The 18,691-nt window shown below is 43.4% G+C and overlaps 1 protein-coding gene across 1 annotated transcript in view; it reads right to left on the minus strand.

The window, feature by feature from the left end:
* The window catches only part of STXBP1 (syntaxin binding protein 1), a 70,653-nt gene extending 59,633 nt beyond the window's left edge, over positions 1-11,020 (minus strand). Inside the window, exon 1 of the mRNA XM_068552817.1 lies at positions 10,816-11,020. Within this exon, the coding sequence (XP_068408918.1) occupies positions 10,816-10,852 (37 nt within the window). The 5' untranslated portion in view covers positions 10,853-11,020. The remainder of the gene's footprint in view (positions 1-10,815) is intronic.
* Between the last annotated feature and the right edge of the window lie 7,671 nt (positions 11,021-18,691).

Raw genomic sequence — 18,691 nt, forward strand, 5'->3', positions numbered from 1 at the left:
GGCATCTCAGAAGTCCTCCAAACAAGGAGTGACTGCTGGAGACTCTGATTCAAACCCGTCTCTTCACAGCTAGGCTCCAATGATTTTTTTTAAATTTGTTTGTTTTTCTCTACTTTTCTCCACATCTCTCAACATTTTTTAGCTCCCAAGAATAAAATAGGCTTTCCTAGTGCAATAATTACTTAATATCTCATTTACTTCCTACAAGGTCAGCTGTTAGGCCAAATCATTAGTAGACATTTAAAGTGAAATACCATCAGCATATAAGAAACAGAAAGAAAGGAATATTGGAAATCTGCCCTGTGAGAGCTTGCAACTTGAGCCATTAGTAGTTATTCTTACTTTGGAGCCCCAAAGACATATATTAAGATCAGATCAGTGTATATCAGAAGCAAATTGCTTTGTTTTAACCAACGCAAACTTTCCCAAAGAGCACTGAGCGGGCAACAGCTGGCTGTTATCTGGTGATTACTAGATCCTGTGTCTATCAAAACTATGAGCGATTTGTTTCCTTGACTCTGCTAAGGACTTACTCATAACCTTGAGCAGACAAACTTATCTCGGTAATTATATCTGTAAAATAATAATAACCCCTTTATAATGACTCATTGTTTCTGAGCAATTTTTTGGATTATTATTTAATGCAAGCCTTCAAAGAATTCTGTGATGCTGGGATTAGAATTTCCAATTGAAAAAGATGTTAAATAACATGTCCAGGTCACCCAGCCCCTAGGGGTTGGAACTGGGACTGTCAGCTGGATGTTCTGACTTCTAGTCTAGAACGCTTTCCACTCCACAACACTGCTTCGCGCTGACTTTTTCTTTTTTTAATTTTAATTTTTAAAAAAGCCTGGGGACAAAAAGCAAGGAAAACTCATACTTGCTGCAATTCAAATGAAGTCTTGGCTATCTCGCCCTAACTTCAGTGCTAGCAACAGCCCTTCACAGGAGAAACTGATTGAAGCAATCAAATCAGAGGATCGCCTTGGGGATTCTCCAAGCACTTCTCACAGAGGCGAGCCACAGGACTGGGGTTCACGATTTATGGCTGTTGAGTTGCCAGTGATAACTTCACAATTTGGCCTGACTACTCCACTAAAGAAAAGATTCTGCATTAGCAGCCAAACCCCTGTTTGTCTAAGAGGTGCTATGTGCCAAAAACACCAGAGGGAAAATCTTTTAGTGCACATTCAAAAAGCCCTTTTTGGATCCTGTGGCAGATATGCTCTCTTATATCTGATGGGTGACACATGGATGGTCCCTGAGTCGCAAACTGCTTCGCATCGAAATTTTACCCCAAATTAAACTACTTATCACCCTATCATAGAGTGACATTTAGTCCAAAACAAAGAAGACTGTGTTTAGAAATAAACGGCAAGAATACTGCATATTAAAAAACTACAGGGGGGCAGTGGGGAAGGGAGGGTGGGGAGCCTCTGGGATTCAACCAAAGCTGTACTCAAATGACAACTCATATCCTTAGATGCTTTTATTAGAAAAAAGTTAACCAAGCATTTGATTCAAGAAATTAGAATAAGAACACACACACACCCCACAGAAGGAAGAAACTGAGTTTTTTAAAAGACAATTAAAATAGACAAATCACTACCAAATACTTCCATGAAAATAATAATACTAACAGGGTAGAATGAGAAAAGAGATCACAACTACCGATGCAGAAGATATTTTTTAAATTATACAAATCTAATTTAAAGTTAATAAATTTGAAAATTTTAGGTTGAAAGGCCTATTTTATAAGAAAATATAAATTGTCAAAATTGATTCAAGAAGCTGAAGAAAGCCTGAATTAATAAATTTAAAAGACTGTCAAATATTTATCCTCTTCCCCCCCAAAAGCAACAAATTCAAATAGCTTTATGGATAAATCATTCCTAACGTTCAGGGAAAGGAATGTCCATGTTATTTTATCTATTCTGGAACATGCAAAAAGATAAGAAACTTCCCAATTCATTTAAGGAGAGAGAAATTCTGATGCAGAAGATCTGAAAAAGACGGGAGAGAGAGAGGAATTATATATATATATATACACACACACACACACACATATATATATATAAAAAATACATAGTATTCAACTGTTCATTCCAAATATTTCTTGAGTGCCCACTATGTACCAGCATTGTTCTAGGCAAAACAAAGGCTATGCTCTCACGGAGTTTACATTTGGCTGGTGGAGGCCGAGATAAAAAAAAAAACAAAGAAAACAGTAAGTATGAAATGTCAGATTTGACAATTCAGCATGGTGAGGGGGATGAGAAAGTAGAGGGAATTTCAATTTTATATAAAGTAGTCAGAGGAGACCTCACTGGTGAGGTGGCATTTGACCAGAGACCTAAAGGAATTAAGGGAACAAGCATGCAGATATCTGAAGGAAGAACATTTCAGACATAGGTAACAACAAATGCAAAGCCCTGAGGTGGGAACATACTTGGAATGATCAAAGAACAGCAAGAAGACTCCAATGCTAATGAATATAGACGCAAAAATAATAAGTAGAATTTGATAACACCGAAAAAGAACACTGCATGTCTACCAAGTAAGTTTATCTCAGAAATGCAATGAATGATTGCTCAATATTATAATTAATTAATTATATTACATTACTAGATTAAATAAGAAAAACTGTACAATCGTTTCAAAAGAAACTAAACCAGTAGCTAAGCCTGGTTTTAAAAACAAAACAAAAACTCTTAGTAAGCTGGAACTAAAAGGAAGTAATTTGGATGTCAACTTCCTTAGGGAAGCTTTCTCTAACCTCCCCAGGCTTACACCAGACTAGAGCCCTGTATCATTCCTTTGTAATTCTTATCACAATTATAACTAACAAATTATTTGTATTAACTGTAAGACTACCATATTAGAATCCTTTTAAAAAGTGAGGGGTTTTGGGGGCTTCCCTGGTGGCGTGGTGGTTGAGAATCTGCGTGCCAATGCAGGAGACACGGGTTCGAGCCCTGGTCTGGGAAGATCCCACATGCCGCGGAGCAACTGGGCCCGTGCGCCACAACTACTGAGCCTGCGCGTCTGGAGCCTGTGCTCCGCAACAAGAGAGGCCGCGATAGTGAGAGGCCTGCGCACCGCGATGAAGAGTGGCCCCCACTTGCCGCAGCTAGAGAAAGCCCTCGCACAGAGACCAAGACGCAACACAGCCATAAATTAATTAATTAATTAATTAAAAAAAAAAAAAGTGAGGCGTTTCAAAAATATGATACTTTTAATTAATAAACTAGGAATGAAGATACAATGTGACCATTCAACAACAATTTTTAAAATTTAAATGAATTGTCTAAAAGGACACAGGATGAGAGTTATAACAAGAATAAGTAGTTTTTATTAAAAGTACACAGAAAAGGACTTCCCTGGTGGTGCAGTGGTTAAGAATCTGCCTGCCAATGAAGGGGACACGGGTTCGAGCCCTGGTCCAGGTAGATCCCACATGCCACGGAGCAACTAAGCCCGTGCACCACAACTACTGAGTCTGCGCTCTAGAGCCCGCATGCCACAACTACTGAAGCCCATGCACCTAGAGCCCGCGAGCCACAACTACTGAACCCACGTGCCTAGAGCCCGTGCTCCACGACAAAAGGAGCCACCACAATGAGAAGCACGTGCACCACAACGAAGAGTAGCCTCCACTCGCCGTAACTAGAGAAAGCCCGCGTGCAGCAACGAAGACCCAATGCAGCCAAAAATAAAAATATAAATAAATAAATAAATTTATTTTTTAAAAAAATAAATAAAAATGGGCAAAGGGTTTGTGTAGACATCTCTCCAAAGAATATATACAAATGGTCAATAAGCACATGAAAAAATGCTCAACATCACTAGCTGTTAAGGAAATGCAAATCAAAACCGCAATGGGATACCACTTCACACCCACTAGGATGGCTATAACCAAAAAGACAGATAATAACAAGTGCTGGTAAGGATATTATGAAATAGGAGCCCTCATACGCTGCTGGTGGGAATGTACAATAGTGCAGTCACTTTGGAAAACAGTTTGGCAGTTCCTCAAAAATTTAATTACCATATGTCCCAGCAATTCTATTCCTAGGTATCTACCCAAGAGAACTGAAAACACGTTTCAAAAATAATAAGTATAACATAAATTCTTCCACTCCATGAACATAGTATATCTCTGCATTTATTTAAGCTTTGCTATCTTTCATCAGTATTTTGTAACTTTCAGCACACAGATCTAGAACACATTCTTTTAGATTTACACCCAAGTATTTCATGGTTTTTGTTCTACTATAAATGATACTATTTTAGATTTCAATTTCTAATTGTTCATTGCTAGTATATAGAAATACAATATATTTTTGTAAATTGACTTTGTGTCCTGCAACCTTGTTAAACTATCTGCAATTCTCCTTATCATACAGTTCCTCCCTTATTTGTGAAGTTAAGAATTTTTATTTTCACATTGCAATACAGCAAAGAAACGAGAATATTAAAATTTGTTAAAACGTCAATTCTCCCCAAACCAATCTATAGATTCAAGACAATTCCAAACAGAATCCCAGAAGAATTTTTTAAAAATAGAAATTGACAAGCTCATTCTACAATTTATATGGAAAAGCAAATGAACCAAAAGAAGCAAAACAATTTTGAAAATGAAAAACAAAGCTGGAGGACTCACAATATCCGGTTTCCAGTCTTACTTTAAAGCTACAGTAATTGAGTCAGAATAGGTGTTAGTGAAAGCATACATATAGGTCAAGAAATAGAACAGGGAGTCCAAAAACAGACCCATCCAAAGATGGTCAATTGATTCTCAACAAAGAACAAAGACAATTCAATGGGGAAAAAGGATAGTCTTTTCAACAAATGGTGCTGGAACAAATAGACACTCACAAACAAAAAAATTTACATATACACAAAAATGAACTTTGATCATAGCTCACAATATATAAAATTAACTCAAAATGGATCAAAGACTAAATATAAAGCCTAAAACTATAAAACATCTAGGTGAAAACACAGGAAAAAAAAAAAAACAAACATAGAAAATCTTTGTGAACTTGGGTTAGGCAGAGATTTCTTAGCTAGGATACCAAAAGTACAATCCATAAAAGAAAAAATTGATAAATTGGACTTCATAAAAATTAAGAACTTCTGCTCTTTGAAAAATACTGTTAATAGAATGAAAAGACAAGTCACAAACTGTGAGAAAATATTTGTAATTCACGTATCTGATGAAAGAAACATACCCAGAATACATAAAGACCTCTCAAAACTAAAATAATAAGAAAACAGACAATCCAATAAAAAATATGCAAAAGATTTGGACATTTCACCAAAGAAGATACACAGATGGCAAATAAACACATGAAAAAATGCCTAACACTATTAGTCATTAGGAAAATGCAAATTAAAATAATAAGATACCACTACCTCTGAGAATGGCTAAAATTTTTTAAACTGACAATACCAAGGACTAACAAGGATGCTGGTGAAAAATGTAAAACGGTATAGCCACTCTGGAAAACAATCTGACAGTTTCTTATAAAGTTAAACACACACTTATCACACAACCCATTCATCCCACTCCTAGGTATTTACATATCCAAGTGATATGTTCACACAAAACCTGTGACTGCTTCTAGAAGCATTATAGAAGCATTTGCAATTGCCCAGAAAGTGAATAACTCAAATGCCCAAATGCCCTTTAGCTGGGGAATGGAGAAACTGTAGTACATTCCTACAACAGAAGAGTAGTTGGCAATGAGAAGGGACAAACTACAGATATATGCAACGTGGATGATTGTCAAATGCATTATGCTAATTTAAAGAAGGCACATTCAAAACGCTACATACTGTATGATTCCATTGATACGACATTCTGGAAAAGGCAAACATATAGGGACAGAAAACAGTTCAGTGGTTGCCAGGGCCTGGGGGTGGGAGGGCAGGATGACCATAAAGGGGCTGCACAAGGGAATTTGGGGGATGATGACCTGTTCTGTACTTTGATTATGGTAGTGACTATATGACTGTATGTAATGGCTGAAATTTGAAGAACTGTTCACTAAAAAGGGTAAATTTTACTTATGCAAATTACACCTTATTTTAGAAATGAAAAAATGCAACATGCATTTAATATATTTCAAAATATAACACTTAAATTATCTGTATGCTAACCAAAGTTTCTTTAAAAAAAAAAAAAAGTGTAAGAATGAATGAAAACTGCTTCAGTCTAGGTGTCCTCTCAACTTCTGACACATCCTATGACTCAGGGCCCCATCTGAAAAAGGTATGTAATATATTTAATATACAAATTGAAACTACATTCTTTTCCAAAAGAATGTGATTCTTATAAACTAACATGAGGAGAAATTGCTAACAGCTAGGAAACAAGAAAAACAGTACATTTTGTAATCCTTGCATCTTTGAAACACACTGACAGAACTTCAGGGAATGAGTAAATTTTGGATTACAACATGGATTTACATAATTGAAACATCATCCATCAACATAAACTAGATAAAAAAATGCATCAAAAAAAATGAAATTCTCGAGATTGAGACTGACATATATACACTAATATGTATAAAATGGATAACTAATAAGAACCTGCTGTATAAAAAAATAAATGAAATACTAAAATTTTCTAAAAAATGAAAATTGATGACTAATAAGAACCTGCTGTATAAAAAAATAAATAAAATAAAAATCAAAAATTATTTTTAAAAAAATGAAATTCTCCTTTCTCTTACAATCTCTTTGCAAAGTCAACAGCAGAAAAAAAAAAAGAAAAAAAAACCCAACTATATTTTATAGAAAGAAAATAAAGAAAAAAAAAAAAAGTAAAGAAATGAGTAAAACTGGAAACAGAAGTTGGGTCAGGTTACAAATCATCCATACATTCTTCAGGTCTATTCTTCCATTTTCCAGCTCATTTGCACCTCGTTCAAGAAGTTTACCGAAGTTTAGCAAAGACTCCACTTTCTCCCCCAAAACCCTGGCCCCCCAGGAGAGAAGTATTCTATCTCTTCTTAAAATCCTCTAACACTTGTACTGAACCTCTTTGTTGATCTTTTCATAAGGATAATATTGACTGAATTTACTGTGTGTCAAGAACTGTATCAGACGTTATACCTGCATTACCTCATTTAATACTCATAGAACCACATAAGGTAGGTGCTATTATTACCCATTTTATAGATGAAGAAATTGAAGCACAAAAGGGTTCCATTATTTACCAAAGTCACACAGCTAATAGTGGTAGATCAGAATTTTATCCCAGGTAGTTCAAATCCAGAGCCCATTCTCTGAATCGCTATACATAAAGATTAAGTCATTCATCCAACATTTACAAAGACTAAGCACTAACTCTCACACTAAAGACAGACTTAACAGAAAAACAAATATCATATCTTAATGCATATATGTGGAATCTAGGAAAATGGTACAGATGAACCTGTTTGCAAGGCAGAAATAGAGACACAGATGTAGAGAACAAACATATGGACACCAAGCGGGGAAAGGCAGGGGTGGGATCAATTGGGCGATTGAGATTGACATATATATACTAATATGTATAAAATAGATAACTAATGAGAACCTGCTGTATAGCACAGGGAACTCTACTCAATGCTCTGTGGTGACCTAAATGGGAAGGAAATCCAAAAAAGAGGGGATATATATGCATATAACTGATTCACTTCGCTGTACAGCAGAAACTAACACAACACTGTTAAGCAACTATACCCCAATTTAAAAAAGAAGAAAAAGAAAAAAGAGGAGTATACAAATACCAAAAAAAACCCAAACCGGACAGACTTAAGAATAAGATGAGGTCCTACTCTCCCGTGAAAGAGCTTCTGGTCTAGTTGGAGACCAACACAAAGAAGTGCAATACACTGGTTATACCTTAAGTATGTCAGGGGAGTGACAGGGAGGGCATCTCAGGATTGTCTGTGTCTGTCACAACAGTGTGACACTGTCCCATATTTTAGTGTCCCTGTATTCCCCCATAATTCCTACCAGGCTCTGAACTAACCTTTGTTGAATGAACAGCTAACGCCCATCTCCTCTACTTTTGTTGTATCTGTACCTACTGCCACTCTAAAACTCAACTTAGAAAGATGTGACAGGAAGCCAAAAACTACATCTACCTTCCTCTCAGTCATATCCTTAAGAACACTGATTCATTCCATGAATATTTATTGGCTACCACCTATGACCAGCCATTGTTTTTGGTGTGGGATACAGGGATGAACATATCAGATAAAGACCATGCTCTCCCGGAAGCAACATTCAAGTGGATGAAACAATCAAACAAGTACCAAAAAACAAAAACAAACAGACAAAAAATCCACCAACCAAAAAAACAAAAAATGAAACAATATCACTTCAGATCATTTTAAGTGCTATGAAGAAAATAAAATTAGGGAATATGATAAACAGTGACTATGAGGTGTTAATTTAGACCGGGAAGACCAGGCTGTGAAGACGACATTTAAACTGGTGCGTGTTGGTTAAAAAACATCTTTGTTTTACTCCTATTTGTAGAGGAAAAAGGCAAAGCTAGAAACCCCATCCGAAATTAGGAGTCAGAATTAACAGAATTCTTTGTGTCACTGGCAAAGAATTGCAAAAATATTTTTTCCAAAATTTATACCTAACTCAATTGTTATAGAAATAGAATGCTTTTCACACATTCACCAACTTTATGTAAAATTGGTTTGGTTTTATTTTTGTAAACAGTGGCTTTGCTTTATTTCAGAAAATAAATTTTGACCATATTGCACGTTAATTTTTTTTTGATACTTGCTTCTGAAAGTTGGGGGGAGCTACCTGCATGAACAAGGGTCACGGCAAAAGGATGCAAAAACGTGATTTCTATAACACCTGTTTTCGGGATTTTGTTTTAAAAGCACCTTATTCAAATATAACATTTAAAAGAATGTAACAGAACAATCCACATTTCACAACCCTTTAAAAGGCATACTGGAAGGAAATGGTATATCTAGAACAATGAAGAAAGTTATTTTTTACTAATGCTGCAAGGAAATGGACAAGAGGTTTTTAAAAAATTAACACTGATTTTGGCAAGTCATTTAACTGCTCTGAGCCTCCATTTCTTTCCCAAAGGTAAAATGAGGGTGTTGACATTAAGGATCCCTATGGGTCCTTTCAGTCCTAAAGCCTTTTTAAAGGCTTTGACTGGCCTTTAAAAATAGAAGGTACGTGATTCAGAACCTTTACCACATGGGGAAGGCAGGTGATAATCATCGTGGGCACTTTTTTAAAAACTTGCTCATTTTGGGGTTCAATTTTTACAACAATTTTCTTCTGGTGTAATAGGTCAGATGAGGTTGTACAATTGGGAATATTTTCTATATATCAACGAAAAGAATAAGAAAGAAGAAACAATTATGATGCCTCAAAAGGACCATTACAGTCAAAAACATTTGACAACCAGAGAGAGAGCGAGAGAGAGGAATTGCTCTAATATGACAGAATCATTGGAAAGGAAACTAATTTCCACCATTTTTATTCTATTTCCTTTCTTATCCTCTCCCACAAAGTCCACTTTTAATTTTCTCTCAATTCCAAAAGAGGTAGCGAAAGTTACAGCAATCCTCTCACATTTTCTGTTAAAGAAACAGCCGAAATATTGAAGAGGCACGATTTGTCTACACAGATCATCAAGCTTATTCAGCACTGGGGACGCCGTTTTCCAAATATTACCACCGTCACAGCTCACTCCGCTGCAGCCCACACGCTCCACCATCCATTTTTAAAAATCCATTTACGTTGAGCCTTTCATCCAAACCCACGAACAACCATTTCCTCCCTGCAACAGTGGCTGGAACTGCCCGAAACCAAGCATCGGCTGAGTCCTGCTAACAGGCAGACTGCAGACTGCGGTGCTGGGCAGGGCCACTCCTCCCGCGCACACTAAAGCTTTCCTCGTCTCCCGGGTGATTTAAGACAGTTCAGGACCCTGATAAGACCCCGCCCTTGAAGCCAAGACCCAGGATCGGGAGGAGGACAGAGGCAGCCTCAGCCCAGCAGAGCCAAGCCTCTGGAAAACAGGCTTCTCTCCAGCTGCCAGGAGTGGCCCAGGCTGGGCGAGCGGCGCGTCGGAGCCAGGGCGCGCGGAGCCGCTCCCAGGTGGGTCTCTGCAGCCGGGGACCGCGGCTCCGGCTCCAGGGAGGGAGGAGGAAGGGGGAGGAGGACGCAGGCCGGGATCTCGCTCGTCACGACTCACGAAGGAGGGTGGGAAAGAGGGAGGGACTGGAGACGGGAAAAGGAGTGGAATCAAGGAGCTTAGGGAATAAAGAAGGCGAGGAAAAGGAGAGAGGAAATGAGGGGAAGGTACTGGGAGTGAAGAATGGGGGTGCAGGGGAGGGTAATGGGCTGCAGGGGGTAAAGGCGAGGTGAAGGGGGAGCGATGGGGTGCCAGGGGTGAAGGGGGAGGGATGGAGCGATGGGGGTGGAGGGAGACGGAGGTAAAGAGGGAAGAGCGGGATGGGGCGAAGAGGGGAGGGGTGGGATGAAGGGTAAGGGATGGAGCAAAGGTGGGGGGGGCGGAAGGGGAAGGAATGCGGGAAGAGAAGAGCAGGGGAAGAAGGGAAGAGGGCGCGGGCCGCAGGAGGCCGGGAGGGACTTCCCTCCGAGGAGGGCGGCGCCGGAATAACGGGACCCTCCCAGCCAGGAGCCCCGGGCCGAGCGGGGCGAGAGGCCAGCGCGGAGGCCGGGGCGCTGCGGGCAGGTACGGCGCCCGGCTTCTCCCGGGCAGCCGTAGCCGCCGCCTGCGGGGAGGACCCCGACTCCACTTACTCTCTCCGACCACCGCTTTGAGGCCAATGGGGGCCATCGCGCTGCGCGAGTCTCTGGGCTCCGAGCCTCCTCACGCGACGCCTGCGGACACCGCCGCCTCCCCGGGTCGCCGCGCTCCGCTAGCTGCAGCCAGCCGCCCTGCAGCCGCGCTCGGGATCGACTGACGCGCGGACTCGGCGCGGGGGCGCGGCGCGAGCCAGAGCGAGGCTGCCGACCCGCCAGCGCTCGCGGGGGGCGGGGCCGGCCAGGGGCGGGGTCTCGCGCCAGCCGTTAGCGTCACCCGCTCGCCTCCGCCAATCGCACTGCGGCCCGGAGGCTCGGCCCCGCCCGCCGAGATGCGGCTGGAAGCGAGGAGGTCCCTGGCTGGTGGGAGAACCACGCCCTTCCCCCCACCTCACGCGCCGCGCGCGGCCGGGACACCGCGCGCTCCCGGGGCGCTGGGTCCAAGAATCTTCTCCGCAGCCTCCGCACCTGAAACCCTGGCCTCAGGCTACCGACGCATTCCATCTTCCTGAAACCCCGCTGTGGTCTGTCTTACCTATTTCTGGGAGCCTTACATCCACCTCTCACCCCCCCCACCCCCCACCCCCGCCCACAAAAGGAACTCAGAAACTAGATCTCTTATTAGTAGTACCCACTCCCCAAAACAACGTAACGTAAGGTTTATCGACACCATCTTTATCTCTTTGGGTACCCATATCCATAAATCCACCATTCACTGAGCTCTTACATGCATCATCTCATTAAATCCTCGCAATAATTGGACATTGTTTTTAATCTCCATTTTCAGATAAAAAAAAATAGGCTCAAAAACAGTACTAGACTTGCTCTCAGGTTGTGTTTCATTCATTAGCAAATATTTATTGTTCTCTCATTACTATATGTAAGCCGCTGTTCTAGGCATTGGAGCTCCAGCCATGTACAAGGCAGACACCGATCCTAGTCTTTGGGCAACAAAAGTCTAGAAATATCTAGGTCCCAAATAGAATAGGAATATGCTGTGGGACGACTCTGATCAGTATCTCCTTCCTGGAGTCCACATTTACCAAAGTGGTCCCAGGTCAGTTTTTGCTCGATTTAGTTGACAGGGGAGATTGCTTTTGAAATATGGGACAGGGCTCCCCTCTGGCTTCAAAGAAAAATGAGTTGAGCCAATTTAAAGTCAAAAAGGACAAGAGAACTGGTAGTCATAATATCAATGAATACTCATTAAATTTTTGGAACAGCTCTGTGAGCTAGCTCCTTTTCTTTATATTATTAAGAAATATAATATTTTACAGATGAGGAAACAGACTCAGAGAAGATAAATGCCTTGCTAGTAAGTGACAAAGGAAAGATCTAATTTTAGAATCTGAATTCTGAACCATTATTTTATACTGAGCAACAATTAAAGAAGTTGAGGCCTAAAGGAGGACTTTCCTAAGGTCACACAGTGAACACTGGCTGAGCCAGGACGAGGGACCACATGTCCTAGTTCAGCCACCAGCCCCAGGGCATGAAGACTTGACCATCTTCTCATCCTCAGTTCAGTCCACCCTAACAGGACCTTCATATGGCTTCCCAGAAAGGGAAAGTGTTCACCTGTCATCTCTTCATGTCTAGGCTCTGCCTTTTACCCAAGGAAGGTACTGATAGCCTTGGGTTGCATTTGGAAAAGGAGGAGATAGTTTGTAAATGTGAGGGGAACTAGGATGCACTTGTGATGCCACATGCTCCCTCCTTGACCCACTGGCACATGTCAACAGAGACTGCCCTCAAGGAGCCGGTATTCTAGCTGAGGAGACAGACAGGAATCAAGGAGTTACTGTTCTAATAAGTGCTGAAGCAGAAGGACAGAGGGTTCTGAGAGCAAATGACAGAGCACCTGACCCAGTGGACCAGGTAGGGTGCAGTCAGGGCAGGCTTCCTGAGATTAGTAAAAGGTAGCGAGAGGGGACAGGGAGAGTGTCCTAGGCAGATATACAGAAGGTGTCAGAAAGGAGTTTGACTTTTCCAGGAACAGAGAGGCACCAGTGTGACCAGAGGGAAGAGAGTCTGAGGGACAGAGTAGGAAAGAAAGCTGCTAGAGGTAGGCCTTGTTGCAAAACTCCAGGACTTTTGGGTGGCCTGGAACCTGCCTGGAGACCTCCTTAAAGGCCACAGAAAATAAAACATAGAAGCTCCTTATTTCCTGCAGAAGGATAAAAAAAGAAATTCTTTCCTGTGCATGTGTACCTGAGATGTTTAATAGGGATGGCAAAAATCAGAACAGATGTTGTTTTAAATAGGATGGTTGAAAAAGCGAGTAGGGTGACAGACTGTGAACTCACTCAGGAACCCCTGACTCAGGAGTGTCAGATTGGAATCTCTCTGGATGTAGAATGCAAGACCTGTTCCAAGACCTCTTGACATCTCTGAGCCTTGATTTCTCCATCTGTGAAACAGGGACAATAAAACTTCCAGGCTTCTCTAGAAGGGTGCCTCTGAGGACCCAGGGTGATGACCTGCACGATAGGATAAAATCCTCCCTCAGTCATCACACAGCACTATCCTTTGCACTGTATTCTTTATGTGCAATACGTTTGATACCCGCCAGGCACCACGCAAAGGGCTCTCATGAATTTTCATCGAATTCTCACTACGGCCCCACGAGGTCGGAGCTATTATTTTTTTAAAATAAATTTATTTATTTATTTATTATTTATTTTTGGCTGCATTGGGTCTTTGTTTCTGCGCGCGGCTTTCTCTAGTTGGCGACGAGCGGGGGCGACTCTACATTGCCGTTGCACGGGTTTCTCATTGCGGTGGCTTCTCTTATTGCGGAGCTCAGGCTCTAGGCGCGCAGGCTTCAGTAGTTGTGGCGCAGGGGTTTAGTTGCTCCGCAGCATGTGGGATCTTCCCAGACCAGGGCTAGAACCGGTGTCCCCTGCAGTGGCAGGTGGATTCTTAACCACTGTGCCACCAGGGAAGCCCCCGGTGCTATTACTATTACATTTTCCAGGGGCACAGGGAGGTCAAGTCACTTGCGCAAGGTCACACGGCTCTAAGAGCAGACCTGGGACTTGCGCTCTGGCTTCCTGATGCCCAGAGGAGAACGTCCAGCGCCCAGGTGCAGCCGCAGCTCCCTGACCTAAGGACAGGTTTACATGTGTGGACCTCTTGCTGGGAGCGTAACAGCAACGGGAACCGAACCTTTTGGGAGTCGGGACTCAGGCGGGTCCACTAACCCTTGCCCCTGCCCAGCCTGAGGGGGTCGGGTGGGGGGCTGCGGCCCCTGAATGCGCCGGTTTGGTCCGCTGCCCCGCCCGCCCGCTGGGCAGGTGCACTTGTAGCTGCGCATGCGCGGCCTGCAGCCTCTGCAGAACCAGGGTGCCGGCCAACCTCTGGGGGTGGGAAGAATCCTGTGATTTACGCTTAGGTCACGTGACGGCGGGGAGCTTGCTTGCGGCTTGGCCGCTGCGCCAGGAGCCCGGCAGGTGGGAGACGGATGCCGAACAGAGAGGGGAGAAGCTAGGGGGTCAGGGAATAGAGAACGGGGGTGGTGGGGGCGGGGAGAGAGGGACAAACAACCCAGAGTAGGCAATGGGGCGGAGCAAGGAGAGACGGAAGAAACCGAGTGCCGCGGCCTCCACCAGCCCTGATAGCGCGGACCAACTGACTTGGGCCCCCCACGTACAGGGGCCTGTTGGAGAGCCCTGGTCCAGAGTCTGGGCCTCTTGGAGGGCCCTGGGTCCAGAGTCTGGGCCTCTTCTCCGACAGTCTCGGGCTTGCACCTGCCTCCCTTCTGCTTTTAAGCTGCATCATCAGCTGCATTTTTCCATGTTCACCCCCACCCCCTCCTCCTGGTCTCTGGGCTTTTAGATTCTGCTGCATTCTTCTAGAAGCAGTTTCTAAAGAATTCAAGATAATGTTAATAAGGTTCTTTACCTAGTACCAGGAACCTATTAAGGACCCAATAAATGTTAGCTATTAATATCGTTAAATTTGGCATAACGAGTCTGAATACATCAGTGCTGAATACAGTTATGGAGCGTTCAGTCGGTTTCCTGTTTTTTTGCTGCTGTAGTTCACGGGCAGAAAATGAAAATGTAATTGTCTCCAGCGCAGCCACCCACTACCGCCCACATCTACAAAGAGCGGCAGGGCCTGGAGTGCTTCAGGTTGGTACATCCTTGCCGGAAAGAGTGAGTTAACAGTTTTTTGTGTTTGAGGTCGGAATACACTATGAAAAAGGCTTTGTTTTCAAAAGCGTAGGCTAGGTTCTCAAACTCAAAGGAGTGTAGGGGCCAGGCAGATGTGAGTAACACTACAGGTGTGGCCAAGGGTGAAGCACGTGCCTTGCGGGGAGTTGGGGGGGCGTGGGGCAGTCCTTACTCAGCTCCAGCCACTGGTTTACGTGCAACGATCAAGGGTCTTGATTGTAAACATTTCGGCATCCCCCAGTAAGTCGAAGTGTTGCAATGGATTAAAAAAAAATGTAGGGCTTCCCTGGTGGTGCAGTGGTTGGGAGTCCGCCTGCTGGTGCAGAGGACACAGGTTTGAGCCCTGGTCCGGGAGGATCCCACGGGCCGCAGAGCAGCTGGGCCCGTGCGCCGCAGCTGCTGAGCCTGTGCTCTAGAGTTCGTGAGCCACAACTACTGAGCCCATGTGCCACAACTATTGAGGCCCACACTCGTGGAGCCCATGTTCCACAACAAGAAAGGCCACCTTAATGAGACACCTGTGCACTGTAAGGAGAGGTGGTCCCCGCTCGCTGCAGCTAAAAAGAGAGCCCGCGTGCAGCAGCGGGAACCCAATGCAGCCAAAAATAAGTTTATTAAAAAAAAAATTTAATAACACCACACTGGCTAAACAAAACACTTCTGAGGGCCACATCCAGTCCCCAGGTTACCTGCACGTAAACTCTGGGGGATTAATACCTCTTCTGGAAGGGGGAGGTTGGATTCCCCCAAGGCACAGGTTCTGAGGAGCACTGACTTCTCTCCCATGCACATAGAGTCCTGGAGCGGTCAGGGCTTTGGACAGGGGTGGTGGTGGTGTGAATGCCTGGGCACCAAGCGCTAGGACCTTCCCCCGTGGTCCTGAGAGCCAGGAATGAGTCCCTCTGCTTAGCCTGGCTCTGGGGCAGCAGATTAGGGCCAACCACTTTTGGATGGACTGGTGAGCACTGTGGTGGCAGCCTCTGAGGACAGCTGTTGTGGACAGCTCAGTTTTGCCTGGACTGTGAAAGTCCCGTAGTCCTGATCCAGCCCAGGAACAAGGAGAGAGCCACACAAAAATACCATCCAAATGAAGTTTAGCAACCTCAGACGGTGGGGGCTTCAAGCGAGTTTTATTCAATTTAGAGAAATAAAGAAATATGACATTGTTTACACCTTGGCTATCAGAGAACAATTCATGCCTTTTACGTGTTAAATTGCCGTGGGATCCCAGGGGAAGAAGTTTTCATTCCAACTGGAGAAATAATTTGGTTTAGATGTGGTTTGTTTTTGGCCAGTGGGGCCAGAAAGCTTCATGGAAGAGGTGGCATTTGAGCTGAGCCTGGAAGCTGAGAAGAGAGAGAAGATCAAATCCAACCAAAGAAAAGAGCATAGGCCCACGGTTCCCAAACTGTGTGCGAGGCACCCTGGGGTGCCACAGCAAATAGGAACACAGTGGAGTATTTTAAATTTTGGAGAGAAACACAATGATGCTTATCATCTGTCAGACACTGTGGAACCTGCTAGCTGGAAGTAGTTCATAGTTTCAACATTAGACTCTGCTGCGTTTCTTTCTATGACATACATGTCTTTGAAACTGAGTTTTCAGCAATCGATGTGGTAGAAGAAAATAACTCATGAAAATCAATGTGGAACAGGAGACTGAGAGTGTTAATGTCTGATGTGGTGGATTCTAAGGTTTGAGAAGGTGCACATATCTTATTAGTAAGGAGTGGTGGTTTTAGAATTACATGAAAATTTTTTTCTTTCAATTTATGGGTACTGTTTTTTCAAATGGCTACTAAGTTGTTAGGATATAACAGAAGTTGTTTGGTCCTGACTACTTCATAAACAGAGCCATTAGGTTTTTCTTTGGGTCTGGGATGCTGTGAAAACATACTGAGACACAAAGGCTGCCACGTTTGGAAACCTCTGGCATAGGCAAAGTGTGAATTCATTAATTCAGCAGTATTTATTGAGCACCTACTGTGTGCCAGGCACGGTCCTAGGCATTGCAGATACAGCAATGAACAAAAGAGAAAATTCCCTGTAGATATGAAACTGACATTCTAGAGGGGGAAACACCATAAATACGTAAATAGTAAATTAGTATGTTAAAAAGGTGATAAATGCTATGATGATAAAAATAGAGTAGGGTGATCAGGGTTAGGCTTGGGTAGGGGTTGGAGGGAGATAGTTTGCATTGTAAAGGGGATAGGCAGGTTAGACTTCATTGAGAAAATGTTGGGTATGAGTTCAAAGTCAGGAGTCAGATCTGGGCATCCCTGTCAGCACATACAATGTGGATGACTTCAGGAAGAGTGACTCACATGACCCAGGGGGTTAGGGATTGGTCATGTAAAGGACACTGGGAAGAACTCCAGTTTAAGGCTGAGTGAACGGAGCAGAGACCAGAAGGAGGCAGAAAGGAAATGGTCAGAGAGGTACAGGGTGAGCCAGGAGTGCAGAAAGACGGCATAGCTAACAACACCTCATGCCCCAGGGCTCTGACTAAAAATAAAAGACATCGGTGGGTCTGGTCACTGAGAGGTCACTGGTGACCTGGGCAAAAGTCAGAGTGCAGACAGGGAAGGACTGACTGAGAGGAGAGAGGGGCTATCCTCCAAACTTCTCCAAAAAGTATGGACTTATCTTTCTGCAAGAAAGACAACAAAGAGGAAAAGAAAGGCTGGATGACCCACAGGGGATCAGAATCAAGCAAACTTTTTTGAATAAGGGGGAATCTCTCTCTCTCATTTTTAAATGAAACGTTAAAAAGACACAGAAAAGTAATAAAGCATATTCCCATATGCTCCTTCCCCAAGAGTAAAGAACAGTTAATGTTTTGCTTCAGGATTTTGTTTTAGAAAAATAGATCTGATTATATCAGGCGGATTCTTTTTCCTCCTGAAACCTCACTAAAATACTAGCAGGGGAATTCTAAAAAAGTTTAAATCCACGAGGACGCAAAGAACAGGAAGAGAGGCAATGGGAGATGAGAGATGGTGACAAAACTTTGGAAGATGAACAGCACATGGTTGAGGGTTGATGAGTGAATAGAGAAAAGGAAGTGGAAATATGAACCTCCAGAAGGAGACTAGCCACTCAACCACGGAACCTTGGAAAAGTTCAGGAATCATTGGTACCAGGTACTTCCAGAGGTGGGAGTGAAAGGATGGGCTGAAAACAAAAGACTGGTAAAGAAAAGGATGAGTCGGACCACCAGATCCCCTCCACCACCCTGCATAGTCAGGTGACTACCCCTCCCCAGCAGAATGGTAAACAATGATGATGGTGACGGTGATGGTGACATGGTGATGGAAGCAAGCATATATGGGGCATACTGTGTGTCAAACACTCTTCCAAGCTCTTCACATATATCAGTTCATTTAACCCTAACAGTCACCTGTGAGGTATTTACTATTATTATCTCCATTTTACACACAAGGAAACTGAGCCATTTGTCCAAGGTCACACAGCCAATAAGTGATAGGGCCAGGATTCAAACCCTGGCATGTGGGAGGTAAGGATAGACAGCAGAAACCAGTGAGTACTCCTGTGGTTTGTCTCTCCATGAAAAGCCATGAGGATGGGGATGGGAGAGGAAGAACATAATTGAGATGAATAAAAATAGCACCACCTCCTCGGCACGCTGATGTGCCAAATGCTTCATGCACAGTATCTCTTTTAATCCCCTC

This window comes from Eschrichtius robustus, chromosome 10 (assembly GCF_028021215.1).
Source record: "Eschrichtius robustus isolate mEscRob2 chromosome 10, mEscRob2.pri, whole genome shotgun sequence".
Classification (NCBI taxonomy): domain Eukaryota; kingdom Metazoa; phylum Chordata; class Mammalia; order Artiodactyla; family Eschrichtiidae; genus Eschrichtius; species Eschrichtius robustus.